This window comes from Typopeltis vanoorti, chromosome 18 (genome assembly GCF_054136105.1).
Source record: "Typopeltis vanoorti isolate ZY-2024b chromosome 18, IOZ_Tvanoo_1.0, whole genome shotgun sequence".
In the NCBI taxonomy this organism is placed as follows: domain Eukaryota; kingdom Metazoa; phylum Arthropoda; class Arachnida; order Uropygi; family Thelyphonidae; genus Typopeltis; species Typopeltis vanoorti.
The window spans coordinates 65009176-65029895 of NC_143566.1; the positions used below are offsets into that span (position 1 = coordinate 65009176).

A 20720-nucleotide genomic window follows, 5' to 3' on the forward strand; every position below is an offset into this window, starting at 1 on the left:
TCAGCAGTTGTATTTTCATGTTAGCGAGTTCTTTTATGTTGTCCATCCAACTGTTTCATCATCTTCTCCTTCTCATGCCCTGAACTTTTCTCCCAACGTAATTGCTTTTTTATGTTTTTTTTTTATCCTGTATATTCTCTAAAACCTTCTTATTAGTCATTCTTAATAGTCTCCTCTACATCCATAATTCAAGCAAACCAATTTGATTTCTGTCTTTCCAGCTTTCACATCCATACAGCAATGGAAAGACCACTGTTCTAATTTATGTGGCTTCACTAATATCGTTCATAATTTTTGTCAACTTCAACATAGTATTTTCCCCATAATTTCTTATTCTGAAAACCCTAGTAAATCATAACTTTCAACCATCTCTGTTTTTATCTTCTTCAATCATAAATTCATACAAATTGCCAGAAACTAACAGTTTTGTTTTATTGATATTTAAATTAAGTCCAACTTTTTTACTTTCTCTCTTAACTAACTTCCTTAACTAAGAATGCTTGTGATTGCATGGATCACAACAGACTGTGGATTGTAGTGAGATCAATGCGAATACTACCTGATTATTTAATTCTCTTGATAAGAGAGAGCTGTATAACAACCAAGAAGTTTCAGTAAAAACAGTTCTTTGGAAAAACAAACAGTGTTCAAATAGAAAAAGGAGTGTGCAGGATTATATACTGTGGTCCTATCATTTTAATATTTATACTGAATATATTATGAGAATGGCTAATTAGATAAAGACTCAGCTACTAAATCAGATTGTTGACAAGAAAATAAATAATTTAAGATATGCAGGTGTTATAACCCTCATAGCAGAAACTAAAGATCTGGAGGAGTTGATTCTATTGGTTAATAGGGAAAGTAACAAAGCCAGGGTTAATTTAAACATTTGCAAAACAAAAGTGAAGGCTTCTGGCAATTTACATGAATTTATAATAGAGGTAGATAAAATAGAGATCATTGAAAGTTATGATTTACTGGGGTCTAGAATCAGAAATGATAGTTAATGTGAAAATGAAATTAAAAGGAGGATAGTCATGGAGGGGGGATGCATTTGAATTATGATTATGGAGGAGACTATTAAGAATCCCATGGACTGCAAGAATGACCAATAAGAAAGTTTTAGAGAGTATAAAGACAGAATGCTTCTTGGAGGTGATGATCGCTAAACAGAAGTTGATGTACTTTGGACATATTATGCGAGCTGATGAATTATTGGAAAAGGCAGTTATGTTGGGGAAAATTGAAGGAATGAGAAAAAAGAGGAAGACTGCAAAAGAGTTGGATGGACAACATAAAAAAAAAAAACTTACTAACTTGAACTTACAATTGCTGAAAGAAAGGACAAGAGGCTGAGTGGAATGGAGAACCTTTGTTCACAAGATCACCAGGAGTATGAAAATTACTGGATGGCACATAGCAACTTAATTAACAGAATCAGCTGCTCCAGTTCTTCTTTAGTTTCTGCCATGAGGTTTGTATCATATGCATATCTTAAAGTATTTATTTTTCTGCCTCCAGTCATAATTCCTACAGTGTATGTCTCTAAGTCAAAATCCCCTTTTCCTTTCCCTTGTTATATTATAAAAGCTTCCATGACTTTCTTCATCTTTGCACTTGGAAAATACAATGTACTCACACTCTCATCAGATATACCTGTTATCATGAAATCACCAGACAGTACTATCTTCTTACTCTATTACTTCTTCTTACTTCTCACTTGCTTTGTTCAAATAATAAGTCTCCAGATCTTCCATGCTATCATTCTTATTCTGGTCACTTTTGCTCCCTCACTCTATCTCATTCTTATCCACACACTTTTTTTAACACACATTTTTGCACCTATTGTCTGTAATGCCCACTACTTTGCTTTTGACAAGACTCTTGCACTCACTTTCAAACCGCAAATTATTCACTCTCAATAATGAGTACATTTTAAAACATGCTAAACATCACAAATACCTTCATGTTGAAGGAGTTTAAACATCATCATGTTTGGAACCATGGTTCTGATATTATTATTATTATTCAGGCCTCCATGGAGTCAAAAGACTCATCATGGGAGGTCCTTCCTAAGAACATAAAGTCTGTCAAGACTCATCGAGGGGAGGTCCCGCCTAAGAAACACAAAGTCTATCATACCACTCCTTAAATTCATTGACCGTTCTCGCTCTCACCACTCCATCAGGCAATGCATTCCACGGTTCAACCACCCTTCCTGCAAAGAAACCACTCCTCACCCTCTTGCTCACAGTTTCCTTTCGTAACTTTCAGGGATGGCCTCTTGTCATCACTCCTTCCCGCTGTTCAACCAAGCGAAAGAACTCCCCATTGTCAACCCTGTAACCACCTCTCAACAGTTTAAAAGTCTCAATCATATCATCTCTCCTTCTTCTATCCACCAAACTCTGCAGTCCACATTCCCTCAGCTGATCCTCATAACCAAAATTGTTCAGTCCTGAAGCCATCTTTGTCATTGTATCCTTTCCACAGTTAATTTATCCCCTTCAAATCCTGGGGACCAAATCTGAGAACAATAGTCTAAGTGTGGTCTGATCAGAGACTTATACAACGGAATGATAACCCTTTTATCTCTGCAGGTCAGTGTCCTTCTCATAATTGCAGCAATCCTCTGTGTTACCTTCACCACCTTTGCAATATGTCCCCTAAATTTCAGGTTTCTATCAATCATCAATCCCAGATCTCTTGTCTCCCCTACTTCCTCCAGTATAACTCCTCCCATAGAGCATGCAGCATCCCATCAATGTTTCCCAAACCTCAAGACCTTACATTTTGCTGCATTAAACTGACACCACCATTCATTTGTCCATCTATCTAGCTTATTCAAATCCTCTTGCAGGGCTACCACATCTGCACTATTACTAATAATCCTTCCCAGCTTCACATCATCTGCAAACAACTGAATATCCCCTTGCAATCCACTGGCAATGTCATTGATATAAAGGTTAAACAATATAGGTCCTAGTACTGAGCCCTGTGGGACCACACTTGTAACCCTCTGCCTCCTTGAAACTGCTGCACCATACACAACTCTCTGATACCTATCAGACAGCCAGTCCTGAATCCAGTTGACCAATCTGACATCCAGACCCATGTGCTGCAACTTAAATATCAGCTTATCATGTGGCACCCTGTTAAATGCCTTCACTAAGTCTAAGTAAATTGCAGTATATGCCTTTCCCTCATCTAATGTTCTTGTAACTTTATTATAAAAGGCTAGCATATTGCTAAAACAAGAGTGCCCTTTCACAAATCCATGTTGACTCTCACTGATAACATTCCCCTCATCTGCCCAATGCTGTATACGGTCCCTCACTACTTTCTCCAAGATCTTAACAACTACTGATGACACACAGACTGGCCTATAATTACACTTCCAGTCTGTTACCACCCTTATGCAATGCCACTATCTTACCTTCCTTCCATTCTCTGGGCACCTTTCCCGCAGCCAGACTTTCATTGAAAAGCCAGGTTAAAGGCACTGTCAGTTCCCTAGCACATTCTCTCAAAACTCGTGGTGAAATACCATCCAGTTCCAAAGCTTTACTGACATGCAGAGTACTCAGTATCTGAAGCACACTCCCTCCTGTATCTCTAAACCTCGAACCTGCCCTATCCCTCTAGCATTAAAACTGACTCCTCTAGAATGAAATACTCCAATAAAGTGTTCAATGAACAATTCCACTATGTCCTCTGCATCAGTCACTCTATTCCTATTTCTATCCCACAATATCATTCTTCCACAGTCATTTCTCCTCCTACTGGGCCACATAGCTAAAAAATTCCCTAGGATTTCTTTGGATCTTAGGGTCAGTCTCCTCTCATATTCCAGTTTCGCTTTCCTTACCACACTAGTCACTCTTCTGTCCTGTGTCTTATATTCTTCACCTGTCTCCTTATATCTCTTCCATAGCTTCTTTTTCGCATGCAATTCCTGTTTAATATTGTTTGTCATCCACTTTACTCCAAATTGTGCCCTCTTCTTCACTTGTAGTATACAACTTACCATTGCTATTAACAAATATTCTTTCACAATTTCCCATGCACTTAACGATATCCCGGCCTTCCAATTCCTCCTTCCATGAAACTTCCCGAAGTTGACGTCTAAAACTATTATAATCGCCTGCATTATAATTCCACATAAGTTCCCGTCTCTTTGATACTCCTGCATGTCTATTCATTTTCCAAATCAAAACCATATGGTCACTCTCTCTCCAACTGGTGGGAGAGATGTCATCTCAGTTATTATCAACTCTTCTGATGCTGTAACCAAATCCAAAACTCTTGCACCTCTTGTTCCCTCTGTTACATGTTGCCTAAGACATTTGTCCCTCAAGAATTCTAGAAATTCCATTCCCCTATTGCTACGTGCATCTTCCTCTCTCCAATTTATACTACTGTAGTTAAAATCTCCCATAACAATCATTCTTCTTGCTCTTGCCAAACTTAGCTGTCTAACATCTCCTGGTCCCCCATCCTCTGTGCTCCTGGGTCTGTAGCAACACCCCACTAAATATCCTGTCTTGCCTACCTCTAACTCACACCATATGTTTTCAAAATCATTAGTGTCACAGCCTTCCAAATCCTCCACTCTTAGATGACATAGGTCATCACTTATCATAAGCAGTACCCCACCACCACGCTTTCCCCTCCTGTCCTGACAAAAAATGCTATACCCAGCGACTTCTATTCCTGTTATTATATCCCCTTCTGTCAACCACGTCTCAGTGATCCCAATAACTTTTGGCCAGTCTGATGCTATCTGTGCCACCAATTCCTCTCCCTTATTTCAAATACTCCTGGCATTAGTATAAAGCATATAAATGCCATTGTTTCTATACCCAGCATATCCGCTCTAGACTCCACTGGGCTCAGTGTTACCTGATGTCATCTCCCTTCTCCCAAGTATCCATTCCCACAAGAGGCCACCTCTGCTATCATCCTCCCTGCGACACACTGACTCGCTCAGAACAGCAATCTCTCCAGATGCCTACGTCCTTCCTCATTCAAATATAAGCAGTCTCTCGCATACAATTCCTCTCTTTCCTCAAACGTACTCCAAGCATCCACATATACCAGTCTTCTCTTGTCACACATTCTCACTATTATGCCATTCTCCCTTATGTGTTGTGTGTTGTTACTGTATGCTGCATTATGAATATACAATAACAGCATATAGTCGTCTTGTCTGTATTGTATATACAATTTATAATTACAACTGAATATACAATTTTTTGTCTATTTTGTATATAATATAGACGAGCACTATATAGCTCAGTGCTGTAGTCGAATACTAAGCTACCTCTTCCTTAATCAGGATAAGAAAGGTGTAACTAGTATTCAGTGGCAGGTATTATCAAGTAATATAAGTAAATTTCAAAATAAGAAATTGGATGGTGTGACCCATGTTGTGCTCTTATCTCCACTAAAATTGTTGGTAGCGAAGAGGTAAAGGAATTTTTTCAGTCATTATGGTAACTTACATAAAGAAAAAGCTGGTTCCTGCTGGAGATATAAATAGCCAAGGCAGAAATGAATCACAGACATGTAGAGATGTTGAGAAAATTTAAGTTGAGGAGAAAAATATAGGACTGATAATGATAAGCACCTGTTGGACTTCTGTGCAAAACATGGATTGCTCATTACTAACACCATGTTCCCACATAAAGATATGCTTAACAGTGATATCTTCAGAATGGATTGGTTACAAGGGTATACAGGGAATTTGAAATAGCAGGTGTTTGCCGAGCAGAATGAAAATGAGTAGTGTCACATCAATCAAAAAAAAAATTCCCTGTAAATTTTGATGCTCGTCATATTTAAATAGTTTACTTGAATAATCATACCGTCTTTTGAATATTTTTTTCTGGATTAATAATATATATTTCATTCTCATCCTTAATTATCCAGTTCTTATGGAATAAAAAAACATGCATTAAAGTTTGAGCAGTTTTTATAGGTCTGAACTGTAGACTGAATTATACAAATATTATTGGAAGAAAAGCTAAGATTTTGAAAACTCTGTATAAATTCTATTTATTTGTAGATACTGCATTATTTAACTTAATTTTTTTTGTATGTAACATATTATTAATTTATTTCTTTATGCCTATTAATACCTTGTGTACTGTAACCTTTCATATGGCACAATATGGCATTTCCTGCCAGTAAATCATAAATCAACTAATCCACCTACTTTAAGTAGTTCTGGTGAGATATCGTCAATTCCTGCTTTTTTTATATATATATATATAAATCTTAAACTAGTTCTTTCTACTTCTTGTTTAAGTATAGGATAATCACTATTCTCCATTATCCTTGAAACAATTCCCTGTAAATTTTGATGCTCGTCATATTTAAATAGTTTACTTGAATAATCATAGCGTCTTTTGAATATTTTTTTTTGGATTAATAATATATATTTCATTCTCATCCTTAATTCTCCAGTTTTTATGAATAAAAGGCTTTGTTAATTTTGTAATTATCTAGTATGCTGTTGCATGTCTATTCTTTTGAAGCTTATCATCAGTTTCTTTGATTCTCTGGATAACTACTTATTGTTTGCAAGTTTTATTGCCCTTTTAATCTGTCTATTCAGATAATTATACTGTTTGTTGTTGTTCTAAATGTTCCTAATTGGTCACAATCTCCTTTACTGATACCGTCTTGATAATCCAAGGTTTACTGATACAGCATTCCTTCCTAAAATGTTTAATACTTCTTCGACATTATGTTGGAGGTTTAATGGATTTTTTACAACACTCAGAAAGAATTAAATTAGAATTTAATACTCCTATATTTCGTCCTAGTCACTAGGATATCTACGGGGATTACAATTGACATACTTTGGACAGACAGGCAGATCAGCATCCATCTGCCTGGAGGAACACAAGTCGTACATCGTTAAACACAACTATGGCCATTCAGACTTGGCTGACCATGTTTTGGACACCACCCACAGAGTATCATGGAAAAAAACCACCATGCTCCACCACAGCAAATTCAAGAAAGAGAGACTTTTCTTAGAAGCAGCAGCAGCTCTCAGAAACCAACCAAATCTTAACAAATACGGTTGCATTAAGCTTCCGAAGATTTGGGAAACACTCATCACCAGAGGTCCCACCTTACATTCCAGGCCACCTACTACCGCCCATAGAGGGCGCTCCACCTAGATAGGACTTTAGCAGTTGTCACCCACGTGGTTGGGCTTAGTATTGTAAGTTTTTGTGTGCATGTTACATTAATTGTTTTTGTAATCCCCGTAGATGTCCTAGTGACTAGGACGAAATATAGGAGTATTAAATTCTAATTTAATTCTTTCTGAGTGTTGTAAAAAATCCATTAAACCTCCAACATAATGTCCTCACAGCACTTAAGCCTCTACACAAGAATTCTAATCATCCATGGAGAAGATTTAGCACGTAAATCCAAGCAATACGGTAAGTCAAAACTACGACTATCTAGACAACTAAATAGGCTAGCCTTTTTAAAAAGATGTCGGGATACAAGAGTGATACCGAAATGCGTTAAAATGAAGACCAATTTCCATTCCAAAAAAGCACTCCGTATATATAAACGTGCCGCCCTCGCAGTGACGAACACCGCCATTGGCTCCCTACATACAGAGCTCTCCACCGTTCTTAACCCTGAACTTTGGTCGATTCTCTCTGACATTTCGGAAACTTCCGCACAGAGAGAATTTCAAAAAATAAAAAACAAACACGTCAAGAAATACAGCAACCTGGTTAAAGACAAACCACAACCACAAATTCAACCGCTCCAGACAGTAATTAACCTCTCTTCCAAAAGGCTCAACGAGGATGCCGTCAGCGCCCTTAGCCTCGGCTGTAATTTTGCCGTCGCCCCGAAAGAAGTGCCGGTGCTCGATGTAATGGTTAATGTCGAACGGGGGATCGGTCGCTTACCGTCGGAGGTAGCCAACAACATCAGACTTGACGTAGCCAACATCCTCGCTCACTCTTCACCTCCAAAAAGTAACTTATCTTATGCCCAACGCATGGCTCTCCAGAAACTACGCAAAGAAAAAAGTATCGTCATCACCAGAGCGGATAAGGGTAATGCCACAGTTGTGCTTAATACCAGCGAATACAATCGTAAAATGAACACTATCCTCCGCGATTGCGCTACCTACATCCCGCTAGAACACGACCTCACAAAAACACAAGTTAAGAAATTAAAAATCTTACTTAAAAAAGTAACCTCCTGGCCCCCTGACGTCACGAAAAAACTTAAACCTTTCCGCTCCCGTTCCCCCCCCGAATATACGGTTTACCAAAAATCCACAAACCCAATTCCCCACTCAGACCTATAGTAGATGCCACCAATGCACCTTGTTACAGACTGTTTAAACAGCTGGCCAACTCCCTGTCCCCCCCTCACCGGAAATTCAGCTTCCTATATAAAAAACTCGACCCACTTTAAAGCCCTCACAGAAAATTTAACCTTGAACAATACAGACATATTGGTAAGCTTTGATATCTCCTCTTTGTTTACCAATATTCCCTTAACTGACACTTTATCTCTCTTAGAAAACGTTTTCCCCTCTGACATCTTAGATCTTTTTTCCTTTGCCATCAACTCTGGGTATTTCTCTTGGAATAACAAAATCTACAAGCAGATAGAAGGAACCGCCATGGGTTCCCCCCTCTCACCCCCCCTTGCCAATTTCTATATGGAAGATTTCGAAAAACGAGCCATAGACTCAGCCCCACTCAAACCTTCTATCTGGCTAAGATATGTAGATGATGTGTTCTCCATTTGGCCTCATGGCCCAGACACGTTAGACTCCTTCCTCTGTCATCTCAATAGCCTACATCCAAGAATCCAGTTTACTATGGAAAAGGAAAAGAACAATTGTTTACCCTTCCTAGACACCTTAGTCACGCGCCTGCCCAATGATACACTTGCCTTCACTCTATACAGAAAACCCACACACACAGGCAGATACATTCACAAACTCTCCCACCACCACCCCTCACAACAATATGGCATCATTAAAACCCTTACCAAGAGAGCCCACAATCTTTGTTCCAGTGGAACCGCCCTCACTACTGAGCTTAACCACATACACAGAACTTTCCTCTCCAATGGCTACAGTGAACACAGTATCAAAAAAATAATTAATTCCTCCCCCATTCCCCATCCCTCTCGTCAACAAGAATTTAAAAATGCCATCACCATACCCTACATCCGAGGCACTTTGGAAAAAAAAACCAAGATACTAATAAAGTATAACCTACACACAACATATAAGCCCTACCGCAAACTTGCTACCCTTATCCGTTCTACGAAAGATCAGCTCCCCCCTCTCTCTCTGCCTGGAGTTTACAAAGTACCCTGTTCCTGTAAGCTTGCGTACTTTGGACAGACAGGCAGATCAGCATCCATCTGCCTGGAGGAACACAAGTCGTACATCGTTAAACACAACTATGGCCATTCAGGCTTGGCTGACCATGTTTTGGACACCACCCACAGAGTATCATGGAAGAAAACCACCATGCTCCACCACAGCAAATTCAAGAAAGAGAGACTTTTCTTAGAAGCAGCAGCAGCTCTCAGAAACCAACCAAATCTTAACAAATACGGTTGCATTAAGCTTCCGAAGATTTGGGAAACACTCATCACCAGAGATCCCACCTTACATTCCAGGCCACCTACTACCGCCCATAGAGGGCGCTCCACCTAGATAGGACTTTAGCAGTTGTCACCCACGTGGTTGGGCTTAGTATTGTAAGTTTTTGTGTGCATGTTACATTAATTGTTTTTGTAATCCCCGTAGATGTCCTAGTGACTAGGACGAAATATAGGAGTATTAAATTCTAATTTAATTCTTTCTGAGTGTTGTAAAAAATCCATTAAACCTCCAACATAATGTCCTCACAGCACTTAAGCCTCTACACAAGACTTCTTCGACAAACATCCATGAAAACTCTTGGCAAGAGGATCAGTATCAAGATAGTCATCCAGGATTTCAGAAAGAGAAGCAATATTTTCTTTAAACAGTCTTTACTGGTATTTGATTTGAGTTGCATACAATAAACTTTTGTCTTCTTATTTTCCTTATGGTTCTAATTCCAAATTTCAACATAAATCTTGCTATGAATAAACAATGATCACTTTTAATGTTGTCAAAACATGGGAAGGATCTAGTTTTTGTTGAGATTGGTAAAACCAATCGCCCTGCTTAGCACCTGTTATAAGCTCCTAGAAAGGCTCATCCTCAATAGAATTGCCCCCAAGATAATAGAACAAGTCCCAGTGGAACAGGCCAGACTCAGACATAAACGAAGCTGCTGTGATCAGGTTTTGTCACTCACCACACGTATAGAGGTAGGCCACCAACAATGCCTGAAAACAGCTGTAGCTTTTGTAGATTTTACCACAGCTTATGATACAGTCTGGAGGCATGGAGCAGTCTGCAAGTTGCTTCATGCAGTCCCATGCAGAACAATAGCCAAACTAATTGATAACATGCTAAGCAACCGCCTGTTCCAAGTGTGTAAAAGTAAACAAAGAACATTGGATAATGGATTACCATAAGAGTCAGTTCTGGCCCCCCTCCTTTTTAACTTATACATTGCAGATTTGCTAATACAGCCTCCAAGAAGTTTTGCAATGCTGATGACATTGCTCTAGCCACTAGACACACCAATTTTACTACAATGGAAGATACACTAACAAATGATTTGCAGTCCTAGATGAATACTTCAGCAAATGGAGATTACGCTGAAATCCTAGCAAAACAGAAGTTTCATGCTTCCACCTGAACAATAACCAGGCTAACAAAGAACTCATGGTCTACTTCAACCACAAAACTGCTATGCTACAACAGATTCCTGAAATATCTGGGCGGCACTTTGGATAGAACTCTATCTTTTAAACCACATCTCATTAACACAGTTTTTAGCATCCAATATACTGCAAAAACTATGTGGAACAACTTGGAGTGCCTCAGCAACAACGCTTCACTGCACTTGGCCTCGTTTACTCTGCAGCTGAATACTGCTCACCTGTATGGCTGAACAGCACCCATGTGTATTTGGTTGATGCTCAGCTTAACACCACTGTGCACCTTATTTCTGAAACTGTAAAATCAACCCCAACCTACTGGCTCCCAGTGTTAAGCAACATCCTACCTCCATGCATCCGCAGATCCAACTTTCTTCTACATGAATACAACAACATCATGGAAATCCAAAATTTTCCAATCTATGAAGACATCCCACCCCTAGAAATAAACAGGCTAAAGTCAAGACACCCTCCAATCTTAACAGCAAAAAATCTTGCAGAGGCAAGTTTCAACAGGAAGGAGAAGTGGAAAGAGTCCTGGTGTAACACTTCAACAAGGGTCTTCCATGAATTAGTGGACCCAACACAGATCCCTTTGGGTTCTGACCTACCTCGGAAAACTTGGTCTACCCTTAACCGAATCCGCACGAGTCGTGGCAGATGTGCAGACCACCTTTACAAATGGAGCATGATTGCCTCACCCAGGTGCGACTGTCGGTCACCCTGCCATACAATTAATCAGCTTACAGAAGAATGTGTCCAATGTGCATACAGTGGAAACCTGTCAGACTTCATCCATGCTACACCAAGTGCCGTTGACTGGATAATCAACCTAGACATTCAGTTGTAGCCTATTCTTGAGTGTCTCTTTTATGACTGTATTATGTCTTATTATTGTACATATATCTATTACTATGTTCATATATATTAAGAATTAATGTAATAATGTAACTTTTCAATACCGGGGCATAGGGCTGACCACCTTATCCTGTAAACGGAGTGAGGTCCGATGATATATGGACCCTCGACACCGCAAGGTAAAAGCAGGTATAAAGAAGATGAGATGAGATGTAACTTTTCATGTGTGTGAACATAGTAATAGATATATGTACAATAATAAGACATAATACAGTCATAAAAGCTAAATAAATAATAATTCTAGAGAGAACTGAGGTGATGATGGTCAATTAGTAGTTTGATCACAGACTTTTTTTTTTTTTTTTTTGGAATCAGTTGAATACATGGTTGTATCCATGTCATGAGATAAATGGCAGCTATAAAAGATCAGGGAGATGAGATATAGGACAAATGTTAGTTCTGAAGCACAACTTTTGAATATAATTTAGGACTTGCTGCTGGTCCAGAAGACTTTTTAGTATCAAAGTTATTTAAGATCCTTGAGAAGCCACAGGAAGCATTTTGTGCTATGTTTTTGGTAGAATGAGATTTGCCTGGATACTTGCTTTATCTTTTGGTGTAACAATGGTACCATCTGAATGAAATATGGATGCACTGTTAGGAAGAGGTTGTGTCCCATTGCCTTTGATAGGGACCAGAAGGCATAACTCCTTTTACAGAAAGAGCAAGTTTTTCTGCTGTTGGTCCTTTCATAGTCAGGTTTGCTTGCATTGCATTTGTTGCATGCTTGATTATAGGTGTGGTATGAAGCTGGAATTTCTGTAGCAAGCCACCTTTTTTTTTTTTTTAACAGAAAAACTGCCTTGTACACTTGTTATTATTAAACCATGCCTTGAAAAGTGGGTAAAATGAAGGCCTTCCCACTGGTGAGAATAGTTTCTTAGAATGCGTTTCAATCAGAAGAATGGAAGTAGGTTTGACCATGGAAAAGAAGCATAAAAGTTCCAGAGGTCATCTCACCTGGTACCCCTTGTAATGCCAAAGAATGCAGGGTTTGGAGTGAATTGGCTGAGGCATTGTGTGGAAGAGAAAACTTGAACAAGACTTTGCTCTGAATAATTTTGACCTGTGGTATCTCTGTGGTAAATCTGGAAGGAGGACTGGTTAAAAATTAATCAAGCATGTTGTGGGTGGTGAAATGTTATCAGATGTTCAGATTAGTAGACATGATTTGCATTAGATTATTGCTTATAACAAAGACTTCTGCATCTCATCAGTGGAGCTAGAGGAAAGCCAGTTAGAGTTATGGACAATACAGTGACCTAGAAAGATGACTTTGCTGTTTTGATAGTTGGACTGCAGAAAATCGGTTTCAGGAGATAAGAATTTGAAGAGGAAAGAGTTTTTGGAATTCAGAGCGATACGCTGATGATACAGTACTCCTTTGTAATGACTAGGCAGAACTAGGATGAATCCTTGACAAAGTTAATGAGTTCAATAAAACAGAGGACTTTGACTCAATCCCAGCAAAACAAAGATTATGATTATCAAAGGAAATAGAGACAGTGAAGCTCCTGAGAAACAAATGTACCTTAAAAGAGAAAGAACTGAGGACAGAAAATTCACATGCCTAGGATCCATCATTAATGTAAAGAATTGCTGTTCAAATATGATTATCAATGGCTAAAAAAAAAAAACAGTTAGAGACTTGTCTGAAACCTAGATGGATGGATCTATCTCCATAGGAATAAAGCTCGGGATTCTGGATGTATCTGTTTTTCAAACAGTGACTTATGGATGTGAGACTTGGAACCTAAAGAGGTTTGGAAGGAAAAGGATGGCCACTTTGAGATGTGGTGTTACAGAAGGCTGTTGAGGATATCATAATCCTCAACAGCCTTCTGTAACACCACATCTCAAAGTGGCCATCCTTTTGGATGGCCACTTTGGATGCTGCTAGAAAGGATCAATAGACTTTAAGGCTCCTTAAGGATATTGACAGAAGAAAGTTGAAATACTTTGGACACATTGAAAGTATGGGAGGACGACTTCTCAAAACAGTAATAGAAAGTAAAAATTCTGGAAAAAAAGGAAATGGTAGATCCTCAATGAGATGGATGGATGGATGGTTTATCTGGAGTGATTGATCTTCGGAGAGCTGAATCCTCCAGAAAAGCATACAACAGGACCACCTGGTGAAGACTGGTGTGGCACATCACTGAGGAATGGAGTGCCCATACCACATCTGATAATGTCCAATGAATAAACGGATGAAGAGTGTTAAATATGAAAGATGAATGTTACAGAATGCTGCAAGGAAATCTTAAGCCAAAGTAAGTCAAATTGGCATTCTAAATTTGTAATTGTGTAGCAATTTTGATGTGTTTACACATTGGTTTCTGTCAAAAATAGGTCTCATCTAGATATCTGTCAGCAAAGATATATATCATTCATGTTGACATTTATTATTATTTTCTCAGACATCTCTATGGAGTTAAAGACTTCATTGATGAAGCACTCACAACTACATCTTCAGCCCATTCCGCCCATTAACCACCTCAAGGAAGAAAAAAAAAATCTATTCCTAATACCTTTACTAACCACACTCTTACCCAATTTCTAGGTGATATCCCTTGTTCTTTCCCTTCCTGCCACACACACACATTATATATATATATACGGGGGGAGGCTTCCCCCCCCCCCAAGTTCCAGGCTGGTAGGCCGGTTCTTTATGAACCTCAGTTTAATTAATCAAAATCGTGAAATGAAAATAAAATATTTCATATATAATCGATCATGACATGCACGTTATGCTAATTTCAGTAATGAATACTAACACGTACTGTTCTAATGGTCGACAATGAGTTTGATTGTTGTAATCCTGAAACGATAAAATTGTTGTCTCATGAAGGCAAACACATTGTTGGACATTTCAAAACAATGAAGATGTGACATAAAAACATGACAAATTTCGTTTCAAATTTCGGCTTATCTTTAAGACTTCGGCTTAACAAATTGTTGTCTCATGAAGGCAAACACATTGTTGGACGTTTCAAAACGTGATATAAAAACATTTCAAATTTTGGCTTATTTTTTTATATATATAGAATGGATATTGAATAAAAAGTCCTGAATGTAAGAAAGAAAGAAAGAAAGAAGCCAACTTGCATACAGAGCAAAGGGTGACTGCCAAACTCATGAAAATAAAACGTTTAGCTGGTGTTTTTTTTTTTTTTTTCTAAAATACCTTGAAAAGTGCAGAAAACAAAATATGTACAGATGTCTTCTGTAGCAGATGGAAAATTATGACCATAGTTCTTTATTATCTTTTGTCTATGATGACTCACAACATTAGAAAGTAATGTGTGCATTTTAGGAATTATAATTCTTCTTGTAATAGGATTTCTTGGAACATAAGATGTGAGTATGATGGATCAGCATTTTATAGTCCTTTTGACTTGTATGGTGATGATACTTTGCACTGATACAGCCTGTATGAGCCCCTAGGAAAGAATGAAAAGAGAGTTATTAGGATTGTTTTCTGTAATCTCCTTCTTCTTTAGCCTTCCAACCACTTCTGGACATAGACCTCCCCCTTCACTTTCCAGTTTTGTCTATCTTGAGCCAGTGTTCCACTCCCATCTCATTCAAACCTTTATCCCTCTGTCTTTTACTTAATTTTGTCACTCTTTCTTCTGGCAGTCTACTAATATAGCCAGCCCATCTCCATTTACAATACTTAACAATATCTTATACTCCAGCCAGCTCTTTAATTCTAATATGTCTTATCTATCCCCTTTTTTTTATGTGATGCATTCCTCTCTTCTAGCTTCTTTGGACCACATGCAACCTGTCATCCTGTTTTCTTTTGTCATTGCTAATATCTCACTTCCATAGGTAAATGCTGGAGTTAAATGTAGGAAGACTTTGTTATACAGGAATTCCAAATCACTAAAATATTCACATAATACATCCACATCAGCTAGAGGGGAAAAAAAAAAAAATTTTTTTTTATTCTGTACTATTAGAGATTATTGTATTATTTTAGAATGTTGATGTTATCTTTATTTGCATTTCATACAAAATATTTTTTTATAGTTTTCTATGAAATCTGACATAGATACTATATTGAATATGATGCTACCCATCAGAATCATGCAAAAAGGTATTCGTAATTATAGAAAGATGGAAAATTACTATGCATAGTCTTTTGTAATTTCAAAGAAAACTATGGTGATTTATGAACCGTAGCTACTCAAATGATACTGCAATATATAATTTTATTATTACTTTTAAAATAATTATTTTTTATCAATTGATAGAAGGCTTTTTTTGAAAGATGGGTTCTAAAAATTTTGATCCAATAATAAACAAAAGAATAAAAGCTTCCATAGATAAAATTATAATATCGGTTTCATAAGATGTAGTTCTATTATGAAAGTAATGTGATTCAAATGCTGCAGAAGACTTTTGAATTAGTTACTATCACCTTTGTTTTTATAGGTGTAGTGATTCTCTTCGTAAGAATCGAACTTTAATAGGTCCAGAACAGAGAGATTACCAAAAGGAACTAGAGCGCAACCACCATCGCTTCACTGAACGTTTAATGCCTATGATCAGAAATAATGGAATGGCTTCCCTTAGATCATATAGGTAAGGGAAAAAAAAATTAAATATCAGAGTTTATGTATTATCCAGTTGCCAGTTCTAAAATCTATATGTGTATCTTATCCTTGTCCATAGACCTCTAAATTTCAGACATGCATCCCACAAGCTATCTAAATTTTTGTTTACATTTGATATGATTCATATTTGTTTATCTATCTAACGAATCTATCCACTATCTAATGAACAGAATTTGTTTTGGAATACATCATTTACTGTTTCTAAGTTTTTAGAAAATAAATGGAAAATTACCGGCTTCGTTTTTTTTTTTTTTTTTTTTGATATATATATATATATATATATATATATATTAATGGGGTTTAAATCAAGATATAAAGTGTAACATATATATGCATATATGTGTGTGTGTGATGAACCTCTATAGATCATTTTGTTTGACAGTGCCCTTTGGTTAGAAAATACCTAGGTTTGAATCGTCTACAATAAAAAGAACCTTTATCAGGGCTATTCAGTTGAAGGTGAGTTAGCCAGTATCCTATGGAGATGGCTGGGTTTCCTCCCAGAAACATGAGCTTTTCAACCTACAAAACTGGCAAACCAGCGAGAAAAATGCACACAATTGGCAGCTGTAATAAACTATATTTAATAGGATTAACCACCCAATCAGTGCATCAATTAAGTTTCCATAAAGTCAAGTTATTTCTAGGCAAAAGGAAATTTTCCACTTGTATGTTAGGGTGTTGTGATTCTTAGTTACTAGAATGTACAGTTAGTCCTTGAGTTATGACAGGGTTCCATTCTGATGATCCCATTCTAAGTTGAAAAGCACTACATGAACCATAAGGATATGTAAACAATTGACATACAGTAATCCCTCGATTAATGCCCCCTGATTAGTGCATCATTTTTTTTCGATACCCAAATTCGATTAGTGTGCCTCTAAAATTCGATTAGTGCACTTATATGCATCTTAAAAATAAATGTTACAGATTTTAAAAATTTTCTATCTATACTTTTTTGTTATGGCTGACTATTTTAAAAAATCACTCACCAGAATGAAATAATTTAGTTAACAATTTAACACATTTTATAGAGTTATTTTTAATGGCATACTACACTACTTCCATGTACACTGTATATTATGTTCCAAATTTTTATTGCCAAAATTTATGTCATCTGCTATAGTATGTCCAGATTCAAGGCCCTTCGACACTTCTGCACATGTCACAAAAAGGAGAATCCATTCCAATAATAGGGTAATCAATCTTCTGGGATGAGTTGTTTATTATTACACATCGGAAAATTAACTTCTCTTTTATGATCATTGTAGTTTTTAAAGTTGTAACTATTTTGCTTGTGTTGAGAAATTTTATCTATAAAGCGCATGATTTTGCGTGTTGGCAACCAATTCGTACATCCTTCATTTCTTTCTCCCCTTCAATGGTAACGTCCAAGAGTTAATTAAATCTCATTTTGAAGAATTGAGTGATTCCGACCTGCTAAATTTAGATGTACAGCGGGAAGATCCCGAAGAATAGGAAGAAAATTTAACCACTGATAGTCAGCCAAAAGAGATTTCACAGAAACAATTTGAAAATATTTTTCGTACAATTGAAGTTTTTAAGCAGCAATGCTTAGAGGCTGATCCTGATGAAGAGAGAAGCAGTAAAATTTGCAGAAGAGGCAATAGGACCATACCATCGGTTATATGAAAAAAAAGAAACAAAATTCCCACCAAACTACATTAGCTCAATTTCTTTGTTAAGAAGTAGAATAATAAAATTTATATTCTGAATATGTTTTATTGTCTTTCGGTTTCATGGTTTTCTTTTAACTAGGCCCTGAGACATACTTTAAGTCTTTTATAAAAAAAATTAAGGTTCAAATAAGAAATTTGAGGAACGAATTATACTTTTTCCCATAGGTTATTATATTCAATTAGTTTGTTTTCGATTAATGTGCCTGTTTTAAAGAATGCACTAGGCGCACTAATCGAGGTAGCTTTTATATATATACATGTTCTTTAACTAATTTTCTTCTTTGTTTATAGTGAAATAATACAATAGCCAAATGATGACATAAAATTACTGTAGCAATACTGTAATGTAAATAATGAAACATCAGTGTACCATGCTTTAGTGTACAGTATGAGATTAGTAAAATAATCAAGTGGAAACACATAGAGCCAAAGAAATTCATCTGAACTACTGCTTTATGAATTGGACTATTTATTGTAGAAAGTAGAGGAGGCTAGGTCTTCAACATATTCGTCAAATGGAACAAAATGTGAAATAATCAAGTGGAAATACATAGAGCCAAAGAAATTCATCTGAACTACTGCTTTATGAATCGGACTATTCAATGTAGAAAGTAGAGGAGACTAGGTCTTCAACAAATTCTTCAAATGGAACAAAATGTTCTGATGATTGTTCACCAGATGCATAACTTACAAAAGGTGTATGCGCCTCTTTTAGGGATGAGGTGACAGCAGGATTGGACTTTTTTTTTAATTTGCAAATTACATTCATCTCAGTGTGCACAGTTTGCTTTGTTTACTTTTCTGCATAAATTTCTCTGTAAAAAGCAACTTGCATCATTCTGTCTACTTCGCTAAATCTCTCTCTCTCTCCATGTTGGGTCCATTTTCTCAAACAACCAAACTGCCTTATAGAAGTGAATGATGCTGCTAATTTTTTTTCATTGTAAACTTATTTTGTGGGACTCTGCTTCTTGTTCTTCTGTTTTATTTTTTTCTCTCTACTTTTTGTGCTTTTAGCTTTATTGTCTTCATTTAGAAGCTCTTCTTCTGCAGCATTCACCAACTGCTCTACAACCATTGTCATCCTCCATTTCCAGCTCTTTAACTAGCATCACTATCCAGTCTGTTGTAAAGTTTTGTCTTTGTAAAATCCTATGAGTGTATAAACATATATTTTCAACAACTTCTTCCGAATACCATTCATTCTATCCCTCTGCTGTCGCCTTCTTCCATGCTACATCTGCATTCTTTGTACAATGCAAGATATTATATTCCTTCCAAAAGTCACTGAAGGTTTTCTCACCCTCAATAACAGCAGTAGCCTTGGAAAAAGTATTTTATAAATATGTCTTGAGGATAATAATAACACTATGGTCCATGGGCTGCAACAGTGTTATAGTCTTTAATGAACATGTTAACGGGATATTAATTATAAGTATGAATGGTCGTAAGTCAAGGACTGACTGTATTACGTTAATTGTTTTTTTATTTTTGTTGGATATGGCTTTTAAATTTGAGTTTAAGTAAAGAATATAAACCAAAATTATTATTATGATACACATGCACGCACATATATACACACATGCATAAAATACAAAGTATTTAAGTTAAGGGATATTACATCCCATATCGTTTCTTAGCCGAATAAGACCATTTCATGCCAAATATAGTAGAAACTATATAAAGTTCGGCAATTCCAAGCGTAAGCAAATACCTGGATACTGCAGCAACTGACCCTAAAGGTAGTGCAAGCTGAGGCAACGCATGTCTAAGGTGGAGCAAGCTCCGATCACTATTCTTGATATTTACCCATAATGTGAACTTAGCTCCTAGGAGCTGTATTTCTGTTCTGAGAGAAGGTCACTACCCAGACCAGTTTCAACCTTTATTGAGGTCTCATCAGTGAGTAGGTAGACCTAGTTAATATCAAGTTTGTAGCGAACAGAACTTGCAACCCTTCTATGAGTACTGCCGAGAGGTGTCCTAATAAATTATTAGATATATGAAGAGCCAAAGGCTTCAATTCGGCGACATATGACTTGTTTAAGTTAAGGGATATTACATCCCATATCGTTTCTTAGCCGAATAAGAAACTCAAAGAGTTTCATGCCGAATATAGTAGAAACTATATAAAGACATAGTTAATTATGGGTAAATATCAAGAATGGTGATCGGAGCTTGCTCCACCTTAGACATGAGTTGCCTCAGCTTGCACTACCTTTAGGGTCAGTTGCTGCAGTATCCAGGTATTTGCTTACACTTGGAATCACCGAACTTTGCAAGAGTATATATCCAGTTGGAGATATTGCAGTAATAAGAGACACAAAGGCTTATATAAAACCAGAGGTAAATGAACTGGAGATTCATAGCATGTTACAGAACCTTGATGTGAATACAGTTATGGACTTAGATGGTATGCCCGCTGGAGTTTTAAGAAGTATTAAGGAATTGGCAATGCCTTTGACCACATTTGAGGTGAAAAAGGGGTAAAATAGTTCCATTGCATAAAGGAGACTCAAAAACATGTATCAAATTACCAACCGATCAGCATATCAGAAGCTGCAGTGAAGGCATTGGAGAAGTTGGTCAAGAGCAAAATACAGGAATGGACAGAGAGAAATGGGGTACTGTATGCTGCATGGAA

At 37.1% G+C, this 20720-nt stretch overlaps 1 protein-coding gene across 1 annotated transcript in view; it reads left to right on the forward strand.

The window, feature by feature from the left end:
* The window catches only part of Zir (dedicator of cytokinesis), a 667641-nt gene that overhangs the window by 636479 nt on the left and 10442 nt on the right, over positions 1–20720 (forward strand). Inside the window, exon 43 of the mRNA XM_090407837.1 lies at positions 16195–16344. Coding sequence (XP_090263963.1) covers positions 16195–16344 — 150 coding nt within the window. The remainder of the gene's footprint in view (positions 1–16194; positions 16345–20720) is intronic.